The sequence below is a fragment of the Haemaphysalis longicornis genome, unplaced genomic scaffold (genome assembly GCF_048455015.1).
Source record: "Haemaphysalis longicornis isolate Haplotype H1 unplaced genomic scaffold, Haemaphysalis longicornis Haplotype H1 scaffold_112, whole genome shotgun sequence".
Taxonomy (NCBI): Eukaryota; Metazoa; Arthropoda; class Arachnida; order Ixodida; family Ixodidae; genus Haemaphysalis; species Haemaphysalis longicornis.
This window is the reverse complement of record NW_027526217.1, coordinates 138,783-161,473: the sequence shown is the minus strand read 5'-3', so window position 1 is coordinate 161,473 and position 22,691 is coordinate 138,783. Positions and strand designations below refer to the sequence as shown.

At 49.6% G+C, this 22,691-nt stretch overlaps 1 protein-coding gene across 1 annotated transcript in view; it reads left to right on the top strand.

Moving 5' to 3' along the window:
• The first annotated feature begins 14,972 nt into the window (after positions 1 to 14,972).
• The window catches only part of LOC144161454 (superkiller complex protein 2-like), a 65,414-nt gene continuing 57,695 nt past the window's right edge, over positions 14,973 to 22,691 (top strand). Inside the window, exons 1-3 of the mRNA XM_077692111.1 lie at positions 14,973 to 15,136; positions 15,738 to 15,829; positions 21,251 to 21,380. Of these exons, the coding sequence (XP_077548237.1) occupies positions 15,044 to 15,136; positions 15,738 to 15,829; positions 21,251 to 21,380 (315 nt within the window). The 5' untranslated portion in view covers positions 14,973 to 15,043. The remainder of the gene's footprint in view (positions 15,137 to 15,737; positions 15,830 to 21,250; positions 21,381 to 22,691) is intronic.

The following is a 22,691-nucleotide window of genomic DNA, read 5'->3' as shown; positions in this document are numbered from 1 at the left end:
CTATGTTTACGTGTATTTTCGTAACTTTTGTTGTTTACCGCACCATTCTTACTGCTGTAAAATGGATATGCATTGCATTTAGGAGAAAAAAATTGGCCGCGTATCTGCTCCTTTCGTTGCAAGTGTCGTCAAAAGACGATAGTCTTTGTAGACATTTGCCACGGAAATGCCCCCCTTTGCTTTCCCGCTCACCTCTCATGCTGTTCCTGTACCGTCGCGCTCATCCCAAGGTAAACACACTAAAGGTTTGCGCAAGGCGATTTTAATTTACCGCGTTCCACTGCTACAGGCCGGGTTCCTCGATGCCAGCGCTGCAGTACGGCGGAGACGCGCGTGAATGAAGGCGGCCGACTACAAGGTTTATGGAACCGCGTGGCCGTGCACGTGCGTTCCAAGCAGAACGTGGAACCTAGCTAGTGGAACCTTTCGTTGCTGTTGCCGCGTGATTTTTGATATGCCGCCAGGAGGCGGCGGTTTCCTAAAGTAGATGTAGGATATCATTTATTATCGAAAAACCAAGCATCCATGAATATTTTAATAAAGGAACACTGTAAATATCCCTTGTGAATTTCCTGTCTTATATTTGCGTAATGTCTTGCTCTTGTGCAACAAAGTTGACAAGTATGAACATATAAACCGGGCTTAGACGTTTACATTTGGCTGTGAGTATATAAGACTATTGCGCAATATCAATTTTACTTTGGCCGGGTGGCTGAATCGAGTTACAGACAGACAGGCGGACTTACAGACAGACATACAGACAGACCAAAATTTCTGGGTTTAAGTAGCCCAAGAAAGACTATCGTCTTTAATAGCTCGTTCGGCAAGCTTATAAGCTCTGCCTAAATTGCGTTTGCTTTTGCCGGCTTCAGCTAATCGCACAGCTGGGCTCATATGACTTCATAGGTTCTGTTGCGGGAGAAGAGCTGGTGGATCGCATGGCCATTCCTTTTTTCCTAATTTTATAGCTTATTTGAGCGAAGAGTGCGTTAAAAGTGGTGTCAGTATGATTCTAACGAGGCAACCTTTCGAATGAACCAAACTTGTGTTTTGTCTTCACGACTCATTTAAGGCTCGCGTCTGTACGAGGGACCACAGCTTCGCCGCACGTGGCCTCGTGGCCTTCCTTCGTGGCGCGCGCTTATCGCTGCGGTGGCGGCCTCCTCGCCTTCCTCCGTTACGTCCCGCGCATGTCTCCTTTCCCTCCTCGCCTATCTTTCCCCGCCATCGGGCCGCTGCTCCGTACCGGGCGCTTGCGGAAGGGGGTGTGGTTTGACCTCTAGCGCTCTAGGGCAAAACTGGTCACCCCGCAAAGACTGCCCGAGGTATCGTGTAGCTTGGACTACAAAAAGGTGAGTAAGACGAACACGATAGCGTGTACGCGGGCTGCAGGAACCATTTAACCAAAGGTACCGCTGCGACCCCTCGACGCTGAGCAGACGACGCTTCTCTTCGCCGTAAGTGCAAGAAAAAGCCGTTCAATAGCAGGATCTCTGCTACGTGACGCACGTGCGAGAAGGAATGATGTACATGAGTTTTGATGGCGGTGTCCAAAAACACGCAGGAAAGGGTAGGAAAGCGGCAACACATTTTGCAACAAAAGTGTGAGCTTTCCGCTGCATGTAAAAAGTTATACTTGGCACAGATGACGTGGACCACCCCACCTAACGACTGCGCTTGTTCTTTTAGTGAGCACAAAGTGCCTTTGAGGACCTGTTTAAATGCATGTAAGGTGCACCCGTCGATGCACTCAGGCAGTCTTACCCTGTAACTTAACAAAACGCCGCTTCATCTAGCCTGAAGGAATACAATGATAAGAAATGTCGACTGTTAAAAATATCTCACGAGTCGAACGCGCGTGCAATATCCCCTATAGTCCACCCCGCAACCACATGGGTGTGGAGGCAATCGACGGTGTCGATAGGGATGGGTCGCTTGGTCTGCTGCATTGGACGAATACTTTTTATACGCCTTAGAGGCCCGTTGTCGGTGGCCTGTGGACGGTGACATATGGCGGTGGCTCAGCTGGACGTGGTATATTAGATGCGATGCGTGGTCATAGTTGCGCGCTAGTGCAGCCACGGCAGGAATGTATTTAATTTTTAGAAGACGAGCCGATCGACACTGCTGTACAAGTTCGTCCAATGTGTTAATTTGTGCTTCAGCTTGAAGGATCGGAATACAGGTTATGCAAGGAGGGCCGGTGATCCCTATTGCTTCCCTGTTCACGGTTTCCAAACTATCGCAGTCGTGCGAAGTGATGCTGGAGCTGGGCTTGATACAAGGTACGAGGCTGAAAGACCGCCTGCAGTAGTACACGCAGGACACGGGAGAACGCGCCCCCTGACTTCTGGCCGATGCAGAGGAACAAGTGTAGCATGCTGGCAGCCTTTTGTCGAGTTTAACGAAACCATGAAGCTGCCGAACCCAGTGTGCTTATTTCCAACCTTAATACACGCATATGAGCAGCAGCATCCAGGGGCTCACCATTCAAAGACAGGCATATTGGTGCCTGCGACAACCGACGTTGGTCCCTACGATTGGTGATTGACAGACTGTAGGTGACAGATTCAATCCGACAATTGAGCACCATTGTGAAGTAATGTCCAAGGCAGCCTGCAGACTGGATTTTTCCCGGTGCAGTTTATGTGTACAGGCCACACAGTCACATCGACTGCATAGACGAGGAAGAAAGTGCCCGGTACTTTAGCCAGCTTCCCTGTCAAAGGCAACATTGTCACGTTGAATAGCACAGGAGACAGCACAGAGCCCTAAGGCACACCTCGCTCCGAAACAAGGTGTCCCACACGTTCCTTTCCTATGCGGATGAAGAAAGTGTGGCTTTGCAGAAAAGGCCCCACGAAGCGGCATACTGGTGGTGGAAGGAGGAACTGCACAATCCAATTATCGCAAAGTGGTTCACGTTGCCATAGACCTTTTTGGACATCCATAGCTAGGATCGAGCAGATTTTGTTGGATCTGCCACACGAGAGCACCATTGATGAATGGTGGTCAACGCCATCTTCTGTACCCCTGCAGATGTGCACGAAGCCCAGTCTAAGCCGGGTGGTGTCATCAGTAACGTCCCAGATGAGCCAGGCGCCTCATCAGTAACGGATGAGGCGCCTGGCTAACATCCGTTATAGTAGCTTACAGAGGGTCAATGTTAGTGCGACCGGGTGAAGATTGCTCAGGCGATCAGGAGGCTGCCCAAGTTTTGGGGTAGGCGCAACTTCTGCTTCAATGTCGCCGGAACGGTATACCAAAGGTCAGGATAGCGTTCAGCCAGTCGAATAGCCGCTGTAAACTGGGACCATCGATGTTTATGAACACATCGTAAGTCACACCATCCGGGCCTGGTGCTGTGCATAATTTCGCGTTGTCAATCGCCGCCAGGAACTCAGCCATGCAAATGGTGCCAGAATCCCGTCCACCTCTTCCTGACTGGGAGGCGAACCAGCCTGGGGTGGTAGAGTGTACGTGAGCAGGCAAATGGTGGTGAAGCTTGGTCATACTTAGAAAAGAGCTCCTTAGCCACTTTTGGAGCGAAGGCTTGGGGTACATCAAGACGCGAGGTACGCAGTAGCCGCCGGTTCATGGGGGCGTTCACCGAGCTCGATACAACGAAAAGGGCGCCAGATAGGCGCGGTGGTAGAGGATGGCCTTAGTGAGGTACATTAATCCAGTCACCGTTGCCGAGATAGAGACTTCTTTCTCATGGCGGCAAACTGCAGCCTTAAGACGCTGCAGCGAGCTGCGTAATTCCGGATTTGATGGATCTCCATTGGCCGCCAGCTCTGCTCGGCGACAAGCTATAGCCCACAGATTTAATATGATTGATTGTAGGGTTTAACGCACCGACGCAACGCAGGCGATGAGGCGCGCCGCAGTGGAGGGCTCCGGATTAATTTTGACCACCGTGGGGATCTTTAACGTGCGCCGAAATCTCGTACAGACGGGAGTTTTCGCTTTTCGCCTCCATCAGAAAAGCGGCCGCCGCGGCAGGGAAATTTAATATGAGATGTAGGTCTGTTGTTCGTTTGTTTTCTTCTACCCACGTCCGCGTGGCACCCCGAAGAGCGGCACGTAGCACATTTAGGGGAGCATGAACTGAGGTGTTCAGACCTTCTCGAAACAAGACCCAATCTGCGACACACCACCGGCGTCAGTGCGGACTTTTTACAACGAAAGCCGAGCCGGTGCGGATGGGATAATGATCACTGCCCCAGCAGTCCGGCTCCCGGTCCCAAGACACACGCTGCGCTCCAAGCCACCCCGAAAGGTCCGGGGAGTATGATGGGCTAAGTAAGGCAGTAAGATTGCGAAAGGCAGTGGGCAACCTGTCACCTTGTTGCTTTGCGCCGTGCAGGAAGGGCCGCTTCTATACGGCAGATGAAATGGTATGTCGCGTCTGGTATCGAAAGTCGGAAAAGGGAAACAGCAGTTCGGGACGAGAGTCGGTGGAGGGCTCTGAGGGAGGGTGACGCAGCGCGCACCAGGAAATATCGATGGCTAGCGACCGGAACGAGCTTCGACCATCTGGGTCCCCGCCAACTCCTTCCCCTGACCGAGTCATGTATAAAAGGGTTCTCTCTCGTTCTTTCTCGGAGGGCGTGGTCTAGAAGACTGGTAAAGTGGTGACGCGCGTGTCCTCCAAGTTCAACGGAAAGTTCAACAGTGGGTCAACGGGTGGCTCCTGGTGATGACAAGCTGGCGGAACAAGCTTCGCAGGGTGCTGTTTAGACCCGGGATGGTCAACTAATGACAAGCGCGGCCGCAAAGTACAACAGAAAGTTCTACAGAAGATCGACAAACGATCAACAGGAGGTCTAACCAGGCATTTACCTTCCGATTCTAAGAAATTTCTAAGGATCCCTCCATCCCTCCAGATCGAGACAAGGCGTTTTAATGGGGCAGTAAAATCAATTTTTCTCTGGTCGAGGAAACGGCGAAATTCAAAAAACGTAGTGCGCTAGGGACTATAGTTGGTTGCAAGTAATGCAAGCGTCTGCTGATTTAAATACAAGTTGAATTTAGTAAGGCGGCATCGCTGGGCTGTCAGAGACACTTCACAATAGCGGGAAAATAAAGGGGATGAGTTGCATTTAAATTTTAAGTACTCATACCCCGCTCTATCCAGGATAGCGTCGGATTGGCCACTAACAGAAAATAGCGTCGTAATCGGGTCGAAGTAACTATGTCAGATTTTGGTAGACATGAAATGCTGGGTCACGTAAAGCGAAACCAGCTAAAGAGCCGGCAATCTCTCTGAGTACAAAATCCTAATGTCTAGGGACCCACAAATGCGCACAGAGATTGTGTGATTTGGAAAAAATGCCGAAAAGATTTTATATGAATACATTTCAAAGTTTCATCACACCAAGTACAAAGAGACAGGCAGTCTTCATGTTCTGAAAATTACATTTGAGGCGGAGCTAGGAATTTTTTTCGTAACGAGAGCAATGACCAGAGGTACTACTTCGAGGACTGGTGTGTATGTAGCCTGGTATAATCTAAAGTAGAAGGTCCAATCCAGGTCGCAAGAGCACATTCTCCAGCAGCCTTAGGTTCGCTTTTCGAACCGTCAGTGGCAATAACAACGTTACCAAGGAACTGTGCAAGATGTTCATCTAATATACTCTGTAACATGCGTCCAGGAAGCAGCTTGGCATTCTCCACAAATATACCACCTGGGCCAACATTTAGTGACGCCCTGATTGTAATGGTTCTATAAAGAAAAGGTCAACGCCAATTCGGGAAAAGATCGAGTTCGCCCAACAAAACTGAGGGCGGTAGAACGGAGGTAAAGAGGCGTCATGAACCCGAAGGGTTGATGTAAGAATATAACCTGCGCTTTCCCAATTGGCGATACAACCAACGTTGGCATGGTCAGCGGCTGAAACACTGTCGCTAGTGATGGAATTTGTGCCTCGAGGTAGAGTATACCGTATCAGCAAAAAACTTTGGTAACTCAAGGAGCAATCGAAGAGCACGCTTTCTGAGCACAAAGAGTACGAAGAGCACGCTGTTTGAGCCGCAGTTTCTAAGCGACGGTGCTTGAGAACAGCGCAGACGGAAACTCCAGGACGGGGCAAACATAAGCCTTGTGCAAGTGCAACAGAATCTCTCGGCGCATTCCTGATTTGCGGTGGAGGAGGAGGAGGAATAAACTTTATTGCTGTATGCAATTTAGGGGCGGGTGGTGACCACTGGGCGCAGTCCAGCGGTGACTTCGGCAGCAGGTTCCGCCAAGTCTTTCTGGACACCGGGGTCAGGGCCGCCCAACGCCGCCTCCCATTGATCAACAGAGGGGATTAGGGGTAAGGGGTTTCGAGGGCACGCCCACATAGCGTGGCGGATGGTGTCGACATCTCTGCAGTGGGGGCATAGGGGTAATGGGTACTGATCGGGGTATATGCGATAAAGGCTGGCGCAGCACGGAAGGGTATTAGTTTGAAGGAGCCGCCACAAGCGTCCTTCCTTTGTAGAAAGTGAGGAGTGGGCTGGGGGTATTTCTGGCGGAGGAGGCGGTAGTGCGCGGTGATAGCCGCGTACGTAATAAGGCTACTCTACTGAGCCGACCTAGGGCAGTGGCCTGTATGTTCGCAAGACAAGTCCCAGCACTTCCGTCGTGGTTTCTGGCGTTAAGTTCTTCTAGTCAGTGGTGAAAGTACAATCTTCCGACACACATTGAAAAAGGAAGGATTGAGAGGGGAGAGAGAGAGAGAGAGAGAGAGAGAGAGAGAGAGAGAGAGAGAGAGAGAGAGAGAGAGAGAAGTAAACTTTATTGAGAATGTCCGGCGGAGGTAGCGGGGAGGACCACGCAGGGTCGCCCGCCACCCGACGTAGTTAAGGCGTCTTCGGGGTGTTGCCTCCCCGACTCCCGCTAGGCCGGCCCGCTGTCGACCTGTGGGGTTTATACCCCCGGTCTCCGGCCGGCTCAGCCCCACGCGTTTGTCGGGCAAGAGCCACCTCGAGCCGCTGGACGGCCTGCACTTGTTCTGTCAAGTCCTGCGATAACACTGCACGAGCTATGTCTTCCGGCAGTCGCCCGGGAGAGGCGACCGCTTCTTCCGGATGTAGGTCACAGTCCCAGAGGATGTGGGTCAAAGTTGCTTTAGCCCTTTTGCACACACTGCACACTTCACTTTCGAACTCCTCCGGGCACACGTAACGCGCAAGCGCCGGCGTGAGCACGGATCTAGTTTGAAGTTGTCTGTATAACACCGCCTGTTCGCGTGTCAGTCCCGGGTGGGGCGGGGGCATAGTTCGGCGACCGTACCGGTACCAGCCCAGCACCTCCGCATACCCGAGTAGTGGGTCCGTTTCGTCGTCGTCATCACTGCACATATCACAGTCTTCACAGTCCGCTCCTTCCGCCGAGGCGAGGGCGGTGGGGGCGGCCGCGTGGTTGGTAAGTACTCGCGCGGCGGCGTCCGCCGTCTCGTTGCGGTTGGGGTGGCTGCTGCTGCCGCTGCCTGTAGTTATTGTATGCGCCGGGAACCACCTCAGATGGGTGGCCGCGCCTTGAAGAGGCGCTGAGACACCTGAGTAACCCGCAACAGCAACGCGAACGTCCGACGCCGCCAGCATCAACCCAGCCTACGTGGGAACAGGGCCGAGTTCCCCGCCCCCAGTCGCTGACACACGGCATCAGCAACAACCACAACAGGCAGCGAAGCAACCGGTAAGCCAACCGTCGAATTCACAAGCTCCACAACCCAGCATGAAAGCCCCGAAACCCGAGGCGAAGACTCCACGATCACCCTCCCCCGAAATCGACATGGATGAGCAGGAAGACGAACCCCCACAATCGCCCAACGAAGAGCAGGAACCACGAGCAAAGAACGGAATCAGCTTCGCTGTGCGTCTCCGCCGCTGTACTGAACGAATCGACAGACTCGAGAAACGGATGGACGCCTTCGAGCACCGTGTAAACGCCCGCTTCACCGCCGTCGAGCGCCGTCTCGACGCACTCCAAGAATTTCTCTACCGCAAGCTTGGCCGCGACGATGACGTGGCAAACACCTGCAACCCCACCGCCCAACCGCGTCCACCAACATGGCCAGCACACCAACAAGCCCAGGCCTGAAGATATGGCACTGGAACGCCAACGGGTTCCGGTGCCGGAAGGCGGTCCTGCAACAACACCTGCTAAGCATCGAACAACCACCGGACATCATCATGATTCAAGAAACCCACACAGAAAATGCACCGTCCTTGCCCGGCTACCGCGCACACGCCAGCCCCACAAGCGTTCGAGATTGCGGTAAGGGAGCGGCGCAGGGCGTGTGCACTTTCGTGAGAAAGGGACTCACCTTCATCAAACACGAGAACTTCCTCGGCCGTAGCACCATCGAACACTGCGCGACCGAGGTGGTAATCGGCAAGAAGCGGCAGGAATCCTTCCTGCTCGTGAAAGTCTACAGCAACCCCACGCACAGACAACAGAAGTTCAAGGCTCTCCTGCACAAAGCGACACGGACGGCTCCGAGCGAAACAATTGCTATATGCGGAGACTTCAACGCCCCCCACAAAGGCTGGAATACAGTCGCACAACAGTCAAAGGGCGGGACCTGCTCGACGAAGCCACGAACGCCGGCTTCATCCTCTACACGAACCCGGCAACTCCTACCCGAATCGGCACATCCACCACGAGGGATACCAACCCGGACCTATCCTTCGTCCGAGTGTCAGACAGGACCAAGGGTGATGTCAGGTGGAGCAATACAGGACATAACCTGGGCAGCGACCACTATATTCTCGAGTTGGTGCTACCCACCGCCAGGCCCCACACAGCAGAACAAAGGCGCAAGCACAGGCTCACGGACTGGGCCCGTTTCCGCTCGGTCATGGAAGGCACGCAACAGGACATCGCAGACATCGACAAATGGACCTCAGCCATCAAACAGGTGGCGTCCGAAGCAACCACAGAGCTGGACACTGATGATGACATACAGCAAGTGGACAGCAAGCTGGCCCACATGATAGAAGCGCGACAGTCGATGCAGCGTCGGTGGAAGCGCCAACGGCACAACCGCAAGCTCCGAAAACGGGTGGTGGAGCTTGGAAGAGCCATCCAGAAGTACAGTCAAGACCTGTGTACCCAGAGGTGGTACGCGGCATGTAGTGCTGCAGACGGCCAACTCCACAAGGGTCAAACCTGGAAACTCCTTCGACATCTCCTGGACGACACGTCGACCCGTGGATACCAACAGCACAGACTGTCCCAGACCATGCTCACTGCAGTCAGAGAGCTGGGAGAGGAAGAAACGGGCAAGCGGATAAACGCTAAGTACCTGCCCAGCACAGCAGTCGAACAACACGAAGAATACCAAGGCGCGGCCAACCCGACCCTCGATCAAGACATCGAAGAATGGGAGGTACGCGCAGTGCTGCAGGAACTCAACTGCAAATCTGCTGCCGGCCCGGACCAGGTCCCCAACAAGGCCCTGCGAAACCTCAACGACGGGGCGGTCACCGCCCTCACAAAGTACTTCAACCGATGCTGGCAAGCGGGAAAACTACCCCCACAATGGAAGACGGCCCGGACGGTCCTGATACCCAAGCCCGGCAAACCACCCAGCATTGAGAACCTGCGCCCGATCTCTCTTACATCGTGCGTGGGAAAGGTCCTTGAGCACGTTCTCAGGAACAGATGGCAACGCTACCTAGAAACCGAAGGCCTCTACCCTGACACCATGCTAGGGTTCAGGGAGAAGCTCAGCACCCAAGATGCAATGCTGTTGCTGCAACACGAGATCCTCGACTCGTCCGTCCCCACCCGCGACAACAGGGCGGTGCTGGGCCTCGACCTCCAGAGTGCCTTCGACAAGGTGCGCCACTCGGCCATCTTGGCGCAGGTCTCCAGGCTGGGCATGGGACGACGTTCGTACAACTACATCCGGGACTTCCTGTCTGAACGAACCGTGAAGATCCAAGCGGGAAATTTACAACTGTCAGAAAGGGCACTGGGGAGCGTCGGTACTCCCCAGGGCTCCGTCATATCACCACTCCTTTTCAACCTCGTCATGATCGGCGTGGCCAACCGACTGCTCTCGGAGGTCCCACAAGTCCGCTATACCATCTACGCGGAGGACATCACGTTGTGGGTCCCCGGGGGCAGTGACGGCCACATCGAGGAGACGCTGCAGTCAGCAGTGAACGCCATCGAAGACCACCTGGATGGTACGGGCCTCAAGTGTTCGCCGCAAAAATCCGAACTGCTGATCATCCCTCCATCGGGAAGGTACCGCAAACAGGCAACGGAAGACTCCGCGAAGATCACTCTTCACACGAAAGACGGCACCGTCATCCCCAAAGTCAAGACGCTCCGGGTCCTCGGCATGTTCCTGGAGGCCAACAGAAGCAACGGCACCACAGTAGACCGACTCATCACCAAACTCGGGACGGCCACCCGTCTCATAAAGAGGGTAGCCACGAGACACCACGGAATGAAGGAAGCAAGCCTCCTCCGACTGGTCCAGTCCTTCGCCACCAGTCACGTGGCGTACATCGGTGCGTTCCACTACTGGAAAGTGCAAGAACGAGACAAAATCAACGCAGCAATTCGCAAAACCCACAAGGCCGCACTGGGGCTTCTGAACTGCACCAGCACGGCCAGGCTTCTCGAGCTGGGGGTCAACAACACCCTCAAAGAGATTGCAGAAGCTCAACGAACCGCGCAACTAGAACGCCTCTCGACGACCAGAACGGGCAGGAGCATCCTCGCCCGGCTGGGCTTCGCAGGGGCAACAACACCACCCCAGCAGCAAGAAGCCGGAGTCTTACCGGCGGAAACCCTACAAAGGCTCAAGATAACACCGCTCCCACGGAATGTCAATCCCGACAACAACCCGGGGAGACGTGCCGCAAGAGCCAAGGCCCTTACAGACACGTACGCGAACGACAGCGGCGCCCTCTTCGTGGACGCGGCCAAGTACGCAGACAGAAAAGACACTTACGTGGCAGTGGTGGTCAAAGCCACGACCGGTGAAGTGTACAGTGCCTGCAGCATCCGGGCACCGTCGGCATGCCAAGCAGAGGAAGTGGCCATTGCGCTTGCCCTCACGGACCGTCGGTGCTCTACCATACTGAGCGACTCCCGCTCGGCAATCAAGAACTACGCCCGCAACTCAGTATGTGCCAGTGCAGTGCGCGCGGTACATTGCAGTGCAGAGAGAGACAGAGAATAACTTTAATGAAGACCAGCGATGTTAGCCGAGCCGTCGGGCTGGCTTGCTACGCTAGATCAGAGAAGAAAAACAAAAAGAAAAAGAAAGAGAAAAAAATGTGAAAACGAAAAGATGTCATTTGATGCGCCTAAAATTTTCAATCACAAAACTCTGTCCAGTTCTGTGCTCCGAAGAAACTCCAAGAGAGCTTTGATTGCCCGTAAAGCCTGACTGGGACCCGACCAAGGACCCAAAACAGCCCTCAGCTCAAGTCCCGCACCAAGCTGCCTGTACAAAGATAATGTGAGTTTCTGTCTTTGCACGGTTTACTTTGGACACACGCATATAACATGATAAAGGTCTTCTCGTGAGTCACATATGGAACAAAGAGGTGAAGATTCCTGCTGGATTTCGCACAGGTAATGTCCCGCGTAGGCCACATTCAAGCGCAGACTATGCAGAATGGCTTCCTCGCGCTTGCTAAGTCCAGGCAGAGTCCCTTTTGAAGGACTCTGGTCCAGGTAAGGAAGGATTGACACTATATATGCTATGTACCGGAAGCACTTTCAATCTTCCCGCACACATTGAAGAAGGAAGGATTGACTGTATATACCCTATGTACCGGAAGCAAATGTCATGCGGAAAAAAAGTAACGTATGCATTGTTTTGATAATTTATTCAATGCAAAAGGAGCGTCGGCAATTGAACCACAACGCCAAAAAAGCGCAAACAAAATTCTAGTCAGGTATATGGCATACTTTCAGCCAGACATGGAATCGCTCAACACCAGGCAGCATAGAATGAAGGTGTATACTGTGCATAAATAAACATTTTAAATAAATTTCTAAGCTTCTAAACACACAAATGATTGATGTCAATGATACGAAAAGACGCATTAACTTACGCACCCAACAGAAGAAAGTCAATATATAGGCATACGTTTTTCTCTTATGGACGGATTGCAAAGATAAAAGCAGTCAATATACAGCCATTCGATTTCCAATTCTAGACGGATGACAGAGATAGCAGCTATCAGCTGTTCCCACCATGAGCAAATCGCTCAACTACACTATTTATGCCGTCGAAAATGTCCCGATGCGTAGATACTAAAGCAAGTCCTAGCAATCTATCTTCGCACATGGTGGACCGAATCCACGTCTTCAGTCTGCGAAGACTTGAAAAGCACTTTGCTGGTGTCCCTACGCTGATCGGCAGCGTCACCAGGACCTGTAGGAGTGTTTGAACGGTCAGAAAAATGTCCCTGTCGCAAGCGCCGAAGGCCTCAATGGCTGTCGATGGAATGCACGCACCACATTCCTTTTCTCGGCGCCACTCCACAAACCACAAGTCGTACTCAACGTGGAACTCCGCAACAGGATGAGTCGGTGGTATGCGAGTAATTGAGCCGTACTTCATTGCAAGGCTACTGCAAATCAGGATAGCTCCGAAAGTGCATCTAGTATGTTCTAAATTATAAGGCTACAAAGAGAAGAGCTGGAATATATCCAGCGTCTCAGATGGAAAGTTTAGGATGATGTCCATGATCATGTTCTCCAACAGAGGCATGTAGACAGTTTGTCTGAAGTAAGTGGCAACGCCACTCGTGGACATACTTTGGGAGCAAGCCTGTTTTCTTTCGTGCGTGCTTCAGGCGAAGATCTGTCCAGACCTTAGCAAGTGCAGTGGCCTCGTTAAAAATGTTAGAAAACCCAATTTTGCTCAAAATTCGCTTTCCCCGCAGTACTGTGACGCCTCCTGTACAGCGTCTTGAGCCGTACGCGCTTTGACGTCTATCGATGGCTTTTGAAACACCTTGGTGAACGGATGCGTGTGTGCCGAGAAATAATTTAGGACAACCAAAGCAATAACAAAGTGGCCATCAGATATCGCAGCGAGAAGTATATATCGCCTCCAATGGGCAATGTTATCTAACGTTCCAGCAATATACGGGAGAGGGCTGCGGCACTGCTGAACACTTTTATGGCGGTCGACCCATCGGGTTTGTCAAAATCCTGCGAGTTGCCCTCCAAACATCTGTTTTAACACTTCATTCCTCTTAGACGAAGCTGTGAGGAATGTAGTTACTGCCTTTATCACACCGACAGCGCTCCGGATCATCATCGTCGTCGTCATCACCATCATCATAATCACTGCAAGGCAAAGGCCTCTCCCAAGGATCTCCATTTATACCGGTCCTCTGCTAACAGCGTCCAAACTTCTTGATCACATCTGCCCATCTAACTTTCTGCCCCCCCCCGCTCCCCCCCCCCCCCCCCAGCCACGCTTGCCTTCTCTAGGGATCCACCCTGTTACTCTTAATGACCAACGGTTGCCTTCGCATTACATGTCCTGCCCACACTCATTTCTTCTCCTTAATTTCTGCTATTATGTCCTTAAAACGCGTTTGTTCCCTTACCCGCTCCGCTCTCTTATCATCTTCCGTTCCATTGCTCGCTGAGTCGTCCTCAATTGAAGTTGAACCCAATTTATGTTGAGCCTCCAAGTTTCTGCCCCGTAGGTGAGTACCGGTAAGATGCAGCTGTAATACACTTTCTTCTTCAAGGACAATGGTGGGCTGCCATTCATTATCTGAGAATGCCTGCCGAATGCACTCCACCCCATTTTTATCCCTCTAATTATCTCTGTCTCATGGTTGGGATCCGGGGTCACTACTTGGCCTAAGCGTTCCGGATATCGTGCATTTGATTGAACTCGAAATTGATAAATTAAGCACGTGATTGTAGCATGAGCCTCTCAGAGCATGCGGCCCCCTTCCTTGAATCTGTGGTACCACCCCCTTCATTTCAGACACCATAGATAGTGCTACCACCTCTTTCCAACTCCGACACAGTTATTTAAATTCAGTCAATGCCTCAATAGGATGGCGATAACAGTGCGCAACATATCTTTACCTGCAATTATTGGCTCGCGGACACTTTTGTTCATTGTCTCAGAGCGCTCGGCAGATAGCTATTTCAAAGATATAAATTCAAGGAAGTCCTCGCGGAGTACGCCATTGAGATCGTAGCTCAAAACCAGCACTAGTTGCGATTCTTGGGCGATATACGGTGTCTCATCAAACATGTGGCACTGTGTAAACCACAGTGTTAGGTATTTCTGCGATGATAGAGTTCGTTCTGAATGGTCTTGCTGACGTACGTTTCCCGGCGTGACGAACGAGTAAGGTTTTTAGCGAGCTCCTTGTCTCCGCTTTCAATCCGGAAACGTAAAAGTTCCCTGAAATTTCCTTCGTTCCAAAAGAATAAAAGCTCATTTCACCGTCCTTCAAAAGCACCCTATCACCTTTGTGTTTGTGTCCCCGTAAAGAAATATTGTGCCCCCTCCTCTGGACCCGCCACTGCTTACAGCGCAGGGAAAAAGTTGTCTGAAGTCCCTATGCAGCTGATGAAGGGGCTGTTAATTTGTCCGCGTACAACAGCCGCGGGATTATTTAACCCGGAATTTTTAAAGCAACCGCGTCTCAGCGTCAGCAGCTTTATGTTTCCCGCGTCGGGCTGTGGGTTTTTGTTTTTGCCTACACATGCCTACACCACTCAATCGTTGCCGTCCGCGGCGCCGTCTATGTTTATAAAACTACGTTTGCAACTTATGTAAAATTGTAATCATACATACAATAGTGTACACCTCTGTACAATACTGTAAATATAAAGATTTTTTTTAAAACAATGTTACAGAAGATGAGAGAACATTTGTCTTGAAAGTTTTCGTACTTTGGAGTTGTCTGCATCTGCAGCAGTCTGTTTCCCGTGTTTCTCCCGTTCCGTGTGATTAGTGTGATCCAGCGTGCATCAGAGAAATTCGTGTGGACGTTGCAGTGGTTGCAGCGTCTAACCGACGCACGCAGAATCATGGACGAGTTTTTCAAGAATTTGTCTTTCAAAGTTTCAAAAGATGACGTTGAGGTCGAATGTGGGCAGCCGTTTGATATCTTTGACACGCCGGTAAGTGGGACCATCTAGAGACGCGCTAAGGAATGCTCTGCGGTGGCAAGTTCGAACGAAACCACGCCTCTTCGATACAAAAAATTGGCCCGAATCGTCAAAATGATGCCGATCGACATTGCCACAACTTTACCGCGAGTTTGGGGCAACCACCTACTACTTTTTCTCGCCTTGAAAACTTCGCGTTAAAAGTAAAACGTAGTATCGATCTTGCAGGCGTCAACAAAACATTCGCTTCGGCCGTCCATAGCGCGATTCAGTGTGCAATTTTGCAGTGTGATGTTACTGCAAAAGGGATTTTGTTTCTTCAAAGAACTGATCGGCGTCGGTTACCCATGTGCGATTTCTGTAACATTTGGTCACTTCTATTTTCCTTTCTGTCCAGAGCAGTTCACGGGCAGCCGTAATCTGTTCTTGTAACAGAAATTTTATGGGCAAATACAATACAGAGCTGCTGTGGAATAAAGAGGCACTGCACGTTTTGTCTCGTGCATTTGCATTTGTATGGCTTTTATTGCTGCATTGCCTCGTGAAGTAAATACTTCGCCTACTTGTGTATAGTAAAGCTGTCAAAGTGTAAACTTTCTCTTCCTTAATGCAGTTTCCGTTCGGAGTGCCGCCGTTACATAAGACGCCGAATGAAATACTCGACGAAATTTGGCTGGAGACTCTGGATGTCCATCCTTCTAAAAGGTAAAGTGTCTTTGATTAAGGTATAGCACAAGTTCTCAGTTTATAAAGCTTTCATCGACTTGTGCAGGTTCAGCCGAGGGAGGTGCTTGATGTGAACTCGTTCCACGACTCCTTCACCTACCTTATGTAGTGTGTGCCTTGAATGACATGAGCACCGTTTCATTCATTGATAAAATGTACACAAATGGCAATACAGGAGGAGGTCCCAAAGCCAGGCGGTCAAAGGGGACCTCCTGTAAGTAATGACGCGCACAATCCCACTCGAAGTATTGGCATAACGTGGGCAAAAAAGTCAACAAAATTAAGCACATAGTCGTCGGTAACGAGGGAAAGGCTGTTATGTATATTAACAATAACTCTGGCATATGTTACTTTGATGTTACTCGCATGATAACGCCCATGCTTGTTTTATTGGTGCCGCCTTCCAGGCGTCGCAAAGCGTTGAGTCATTGTCCAGCTCTGACCGCGTGTATTCCTTTCCGTGAGTGTTCCATTTTTATGTATAATTTGAGCTGTTGCTCGCTACAGCCCCGAGAAATATTGTTTCAACTTGATAACCTGCTTTCGAGTGAAACTTTTTGTCCTTCCACCCTGTAACGGCCCACTTCTGGGCTAACAGTATTAATAAATGAATGAATGAATATGTGGTTATGACTGTACTAGAAATGCAAGACTTCTTTAAATGCGTATAACGATGACGAGTGTTTTAACCTTAGTTGGTAGAGAATTCTAAGACGTAAGAGTGGGAAAGTGTGGCAAGGTTTGTTTTCCCATAATGTGAGTGTTAGTTTGGTAGTGGCAAATTATGATTAGGGGCAAACGTATCAAAATTTGAGTTAGTGAGACTTGAGCCATTAAAAGCATATGAAGTTCTCTTCGAGTGTCTGCTCATGTACCGGGATCGGTGATGCTGTGAGTCAGTGGCTTTCAGTGCACCTCGTTTTTGCCACAGTGATTTCGTTTGGGTGTGCATACTTAGAAGACGCGACCACTGTTTTGCCTAGCACCACTTGCCTCTGCTGAGCGGAGCCTGGTTGTAACCGGTTCCAACTGGTCTGAGTGGCATGCTGGGAAGCCTTCACTGATGTCGTGGGCTCTCTGTTTTCAAAATGTGTCAACAAACTCTGATCGTCGAGGCAGACGACGAGCGAGAACCTTTCTCGGAAGCCTGTTGTGTGTGCGTGCTTAAAGGGGTCATGCACACAAAACACAAGTTTGGTTAATTCGATAAATTGCCTCGTTAGAATCATACTGACGCCACTTTTAACGCACACTCTGCTCAAACCAGGGTTCGCACAGGTCCTTGAAAACCTTGAAAACCCTTGAATTTAGAAGTGTCAATTTCAAGGCCTGGAAAGTCCTGGAATTTTGAAAGGGTCCTTGAAAACCCTTGATTTTTCTGCAGAGAACCAATGGCCCTATCTTTTCACAAGAATTTAAAGTGTTTGTTGTGAATTTTAGGTGTTGAATTTAAATGTAAAGAAACATTGTAACAATCAAGTTTCAGTGTATTGCGTGAAATTACGAGTTGTGGATTCTTATATTACGAGGTGACATTGGGAGCAGCACTCCTCAATAGAATTCATGTCACTACACAATCCCGTGAAAGCCGGATTCGGTTCTCTATCTTGCATGTTCCATCTAGTCTGTGGACGGCCTTGCGTTGCATGTTTGCTGTGCCTCATACGCTCCATCTGCGTTTGCTTTTTCATGCAAATGGTGGTCGTGTACATAGTTCATCTTGCCTTGCAGCAACACCTGCTGAGTTAATTTCAGCGTATACTCTTGCTGAAAAAGCAGGAGATGCAGGCAACATAAGTTTTGAAATCAAACAGCCTCAGCAAAACACCAAGAAAAAATAAAAACCTCTAAATACAAACTATGAAATAAAAAATAAAGCCGAGGGATCATTCATGAACCAATAGCGCCTATCTAAATGTGCATTAATGTTCTTAGGTATTGGGCAATAACAAGATTTTGCATTGTGTTGAAAAAGTTATAAATAATCCCAGATAAAACATAAGTTGGGGACCTTGAAAATGTGTTTTCGGGTCCTTGAAAGTCCTTGAAAACCCTTGAATTTTCGCTTTTGAAGCCAGTACGAACCCTGCAAATAAGCTATATAATTAGGAAAAAAGGGGTTGGCCATGCGACCCAGTAGCTCACTTCTTGCAACAGAACCTATGATATCATATGGCTATCTGTGCGTTTGGCTGAGGCCGGCAAAAGTGAATGCAAATTAGGCAGGGCTTATAAGCTTGCCGAATGAGCTGTTTGCGCTTAAATGTAATGCTTATCCACTTTACAGCAGTAAGAATGGTGGGGTAAACAATGAAAGTTACAAAAATACACGTAAAATAGAAGTGCCGATGCACACTGCTGTTGGTACTGGGCGCTCTGTGCTTTTTTTAGCTGCACAGCAGCCTGCCGTTTTGGAGTTGTCTTACACGACACTGGCTGATTAGCATAAGCGACGTCTTATGTAACCCTGTTTCTTGAGCATACCCCATGTTTCACGAAACGCTTACTTTCTGCCGTAACAAAAGCAAGCCAGGTATAAATACGGTCAAAAACAAAGCAACGGCAGACAACGGTCCATGGCTGACTATGGTAGCGCCATCTGGGAGGACTGACGGTAATCAAGGCTGAAGAGCCTAATGATGCACTGGAAGTTCGTTTGAATACCCGCCCTCATGACTTCATGGCAAACATCACGACAACACACAATTTGGCGGGAGAGTGAAAATTTTAACCTAAATTTACTAATTTCTCATTGAATCTGGCATCGTTTGCTGCCAGGCAAGCGCTAGGGGCACTACAAAACATGGAATCTTTTGAATAAACCAAACATGTATTTTGTCTGCATGGCCCCTTTAAAGGAGCCATGAAGACAAAATACAAGTTGGGTTTATTAGAAAGACTGCTTAGTCCCGATAACAATGATGCCAATATCATTGCAATCTTCGAACAAATAACGGAGATATTAAAGGAGTACTGACACGAAATTTCTCGCTTTCAGTTTTTATGCTGTAAAGAATACCTATTGGCCCAGTAATTACGAAAAGCGAACTGAAAGCCGTCAGCCGCCAACACAGAATTAATTATAGCACGTTTATTGCAACCAGTTTCAAATTTGGTCGCCGCGCGGGAAAATGGCCGTTCGAAGGCCAGCCTGCAAGCGGGCCAGCCTTACGTCACGGTCTCACCCGTGACGTCAGGGACGTTTGCCGCATCGTCTGATATGATTGCACATAGTCCTCACTCGCCCGCGCAGTCGACATGTCGTCTGAATCGTCAGACTCGGATGAGTCGCTGCCACCCGACAGACAGAACAACTTTATTTGGCCAGGCGATTCGGCCAGCGATGTCTTCGCCGTCGTCCGTTTTTTAATATCACTGCGGCTCGAACCGGCGCAGGCGGTGATAGCAACAGCTTGTCGCCACTCTTCTAATCAATCTGATCGCGAAAAAGAAGTTCCACATGCGAGAAAGTAGATGTTAGTGTGTTGAAAAATTGTGCTAGGGGTTGTTATCAGCGCTGAATTTAAAAGCGGCGTTCAGATATTTGCCGCGATGGTAAGCCTACGCTGACCGGTAGCGGAGGTTCGGCGCTCCGACCCAGCACTGCCGGCATCGCGGTGCGGCGAGCGGCCGAAAGATGGTGCCACCTGCGCGCTAGAATCAAAACAGGCCACAACAGATGTCTTGGTTACCAATCGCTGAAACGGCAATTATCGCCAAAATGAAGCTACATATGCGATAAAGGGAATGATAGTGTGGTGAAAAGTTGTGTAAGGGATGGTCATTCGCAGTTGTACAGATACCGGCGATCAAATATTCGCCACGATACTAAGCCTAAAGTTCCCAACACCCAAGCTGACCCGAGCAACGCCGAGCCCACTGGCTTGGGCGACAGTTCTTGCGGCCGCCTCCGCACACGAACTCAGTCCACGTTTAGCGCTGCATGTCGTCGCGTGGAAAATAATGCATCTTGGCGTCGTCGTCGATTTGCTCAGACAGGCTTCCACGAGCAGTATTTCGCTTTCCGCGAGCTTGCCATAGCAGAACTTGGGCGAGCTCGGCGACGTGCACCGCGCGGTGCCGGCACCGCATAGTTTTCGGCACCAGTGCAAGGGAACACCATGCGCCGGCCACGAACTGAAGAGCAAAGACGTCGAACACGCTAAGTTTACAAGCATTGCTCACACAGCTACACCCGTACGTCTCCTGCCCAAACGAATACCACCGACAACAGCAGCGCAGGATATCGTTTCCGGTTCCGAAAACGACTATATGACGTCACCCTGAACCAGCCAGACACGCAGGCCGATGTTTCGTCACGCCGAAAGCGATTTCGCTAGTGCTGCCGATTTGTGGAATCTCGCGACCGGGGCAATCAAAACCGATTTTAGATGTGATTCCGGCCTCGGATCGCTGCAAAAATTTCTGTGAGGCATCTGTACAAACTACTGAAGCCAATTATGTCATTTTTTAAGCGTCAGAATTTGGTGTCAGTAATCCTTTAAAGAAAATGTGTGATGCAGTCGCGACCCTCTAGCCAATTCGCCAATTTCCCGCAACTTTTCTATGACGTCACGAAACCTTGTTTGTGCGATTGGCGTCCGCTTAACTCACCTGTCGCGACGACACATGACTGAACGTCTGTAATGGGGCCTCTAGCTCCATTTGACCGCATCACTTGAATGCTAACGTGCAGTTAATGCACTGAAAATTATATTTTATTGTTGGCCCATACGACGTCATTCTTCCTGATAACACGTCACTGTGGCGCAAAATTTGAAAGTTCTTAATTACTTCTTGCTTTTTTTTCATTAAAAGAACATCTTTTGTGGCTGTAATGGAGTGGAATGATATACCGAATCCTAGTTCTTTCAGATTAAATGAAGTTGTATTTTCTCTTCATGGCTCCTTTAAGGCATTTTTGGCATAACATTAACTTTAGACCTGTGACACGTACTGCCTTGGTTTTAGTGTGTGAGGAAATGCCCCATGGCTTTTGCATAGAAATTGTAGTGTCTCCTTGTAATAGCATGGCAATGATGTGAAGACTTCTCCAAAACGTGTGCAGAGGTTGTGCAAATTAAACAGCGTATTATTTCATAGTCTGTGCCAAATTTTTTTAATTGTCAGAGATAACAGTGTTGCTCAGTTATGCCTTCGTTGATGAAGGCAAGCCGTTAATTCTCGACAGACCATTTAAAAACCAGGTTTCTCCACTTTGCCCACGCGAAAGTACGGCATGATTCTCACGGCTGAATGCTATGCTGTGTGCATTCTTTTTCTGATTCGGTGGTTTCGCACTTAGTGTATAGAACCTGTGTGCTGTCCACTTAATGCAAAACAAGTGCCTCTTGTTATTGAATAGCATCGTGTTTTAACAATTGCATCTCTCTTCTTCAGGTGCTTTTCAGCTCCCCTGGATCCGATCCGCTTGTTTTCCATCGATGTTACGGAGGAGGACTTTGCCGTGCTGGAGATGCCTTCTTTTTCACAAACGTCCAAAGTGCCTAACAGTAAAGGAATCCGAGAGGTAATAACCCATGTTTTCTTTCTTTGTTTTTTTTTTCTCTTGCTCAGTGCTGATCTTTTCTGATGCTGTTGTGTCTTTAGTAAATATTAACCCCATAGGTAACGAACTACCGTAATTTTGTTTTTGTTTTGTTTGCCAGATTCGGCGGGACATGTGCTCTGAAAAAATCTCTCTTGTTTCGTGGTGTTACCCCTCTGACAGCCGTCTCCATTTTCCTGGATAGGTTTTCGGCTTTTGCAAGATGTAGCACTCCATTAAATGGTTCCTGTAAACTTGCGGTCTGCAAGCTTGACAAAAAGCACGACAAAAAGGAATAATAAAATTGAAGACCTGTGGTAAATCGCAGAGAGGGGACATGAAGAAGACAAAATACAACCTTGGTTTTACTGCCAAACTAACCTTTGGTGACTCACTCAGCTCAATTCTAGCCATGTAATACTTTTTTTTTTCACTAAAAAAATACAAGAAATATTGAGACACATGGAACCCAGGTCACATGTGCGTCCAGTTTGTTGTACGCGAAGTGCGTGGCAAATGACCTTATGAGCTAGGCAGCCGTACCGTGGAATCTGCTGTAATTTTCTGAGGGCCTGAAGGGAATCTGTGTAAATGGTGAGGCGCTCCCCAGGGGGCAAGGCGCCTTGAGACACTTTAGTCCAGGGCCATATGAATAGTGTGCAACTCCTGTTCACAAGACGTGGGGCACTCCTGATCATCGTACTGGAGCACCAGGCCATAGCGCACGCCATGTTAGGAAGTGGTGAAAAGCAGCGCCTGCGCGGTGGGTGATTGAATCCCAGGAAGCATCAGTGAAAATGGTTCCAGGATTGGCATCGGCGTGGGTAGCACGAAAGGATCATTGGAAAGCGTGGGATGCTTTGGTAAGCTTTCGGGTGGTAGGATTTGACCGGCAGACATTTTTATCGTCCCATGGTGAAAATATTGAAAGAAATGTTGAAAAACTTAAATTTTGCGCTGCGGTGACTTGTTATAGGCAGGAGTGATGTATAATGGGGCAGCACTAAAAGCATAGTTATCAGTGCTTTGACTGCACTTTAGCACTAAAGTCATACGATAAAATGGAACTAGAAGCCCCAGTACAATCACCGAGTCATGTTTCTTGGTAGTGGCTTCGTTTGGCGGCCATTAATCGCGCAAACAATATTCTGTGACATCGAGAGACGTTGCCAGAAAGTGGCTGGCGAACCTGGTGGAAGTTTGCTATAAAATTGGCATCATTGTTATCTGGACAAAGCAGTCTTATTCTCTTGTTTTAAGGGGGCACATGGGCCTTTGGGACCGAAAAATTCC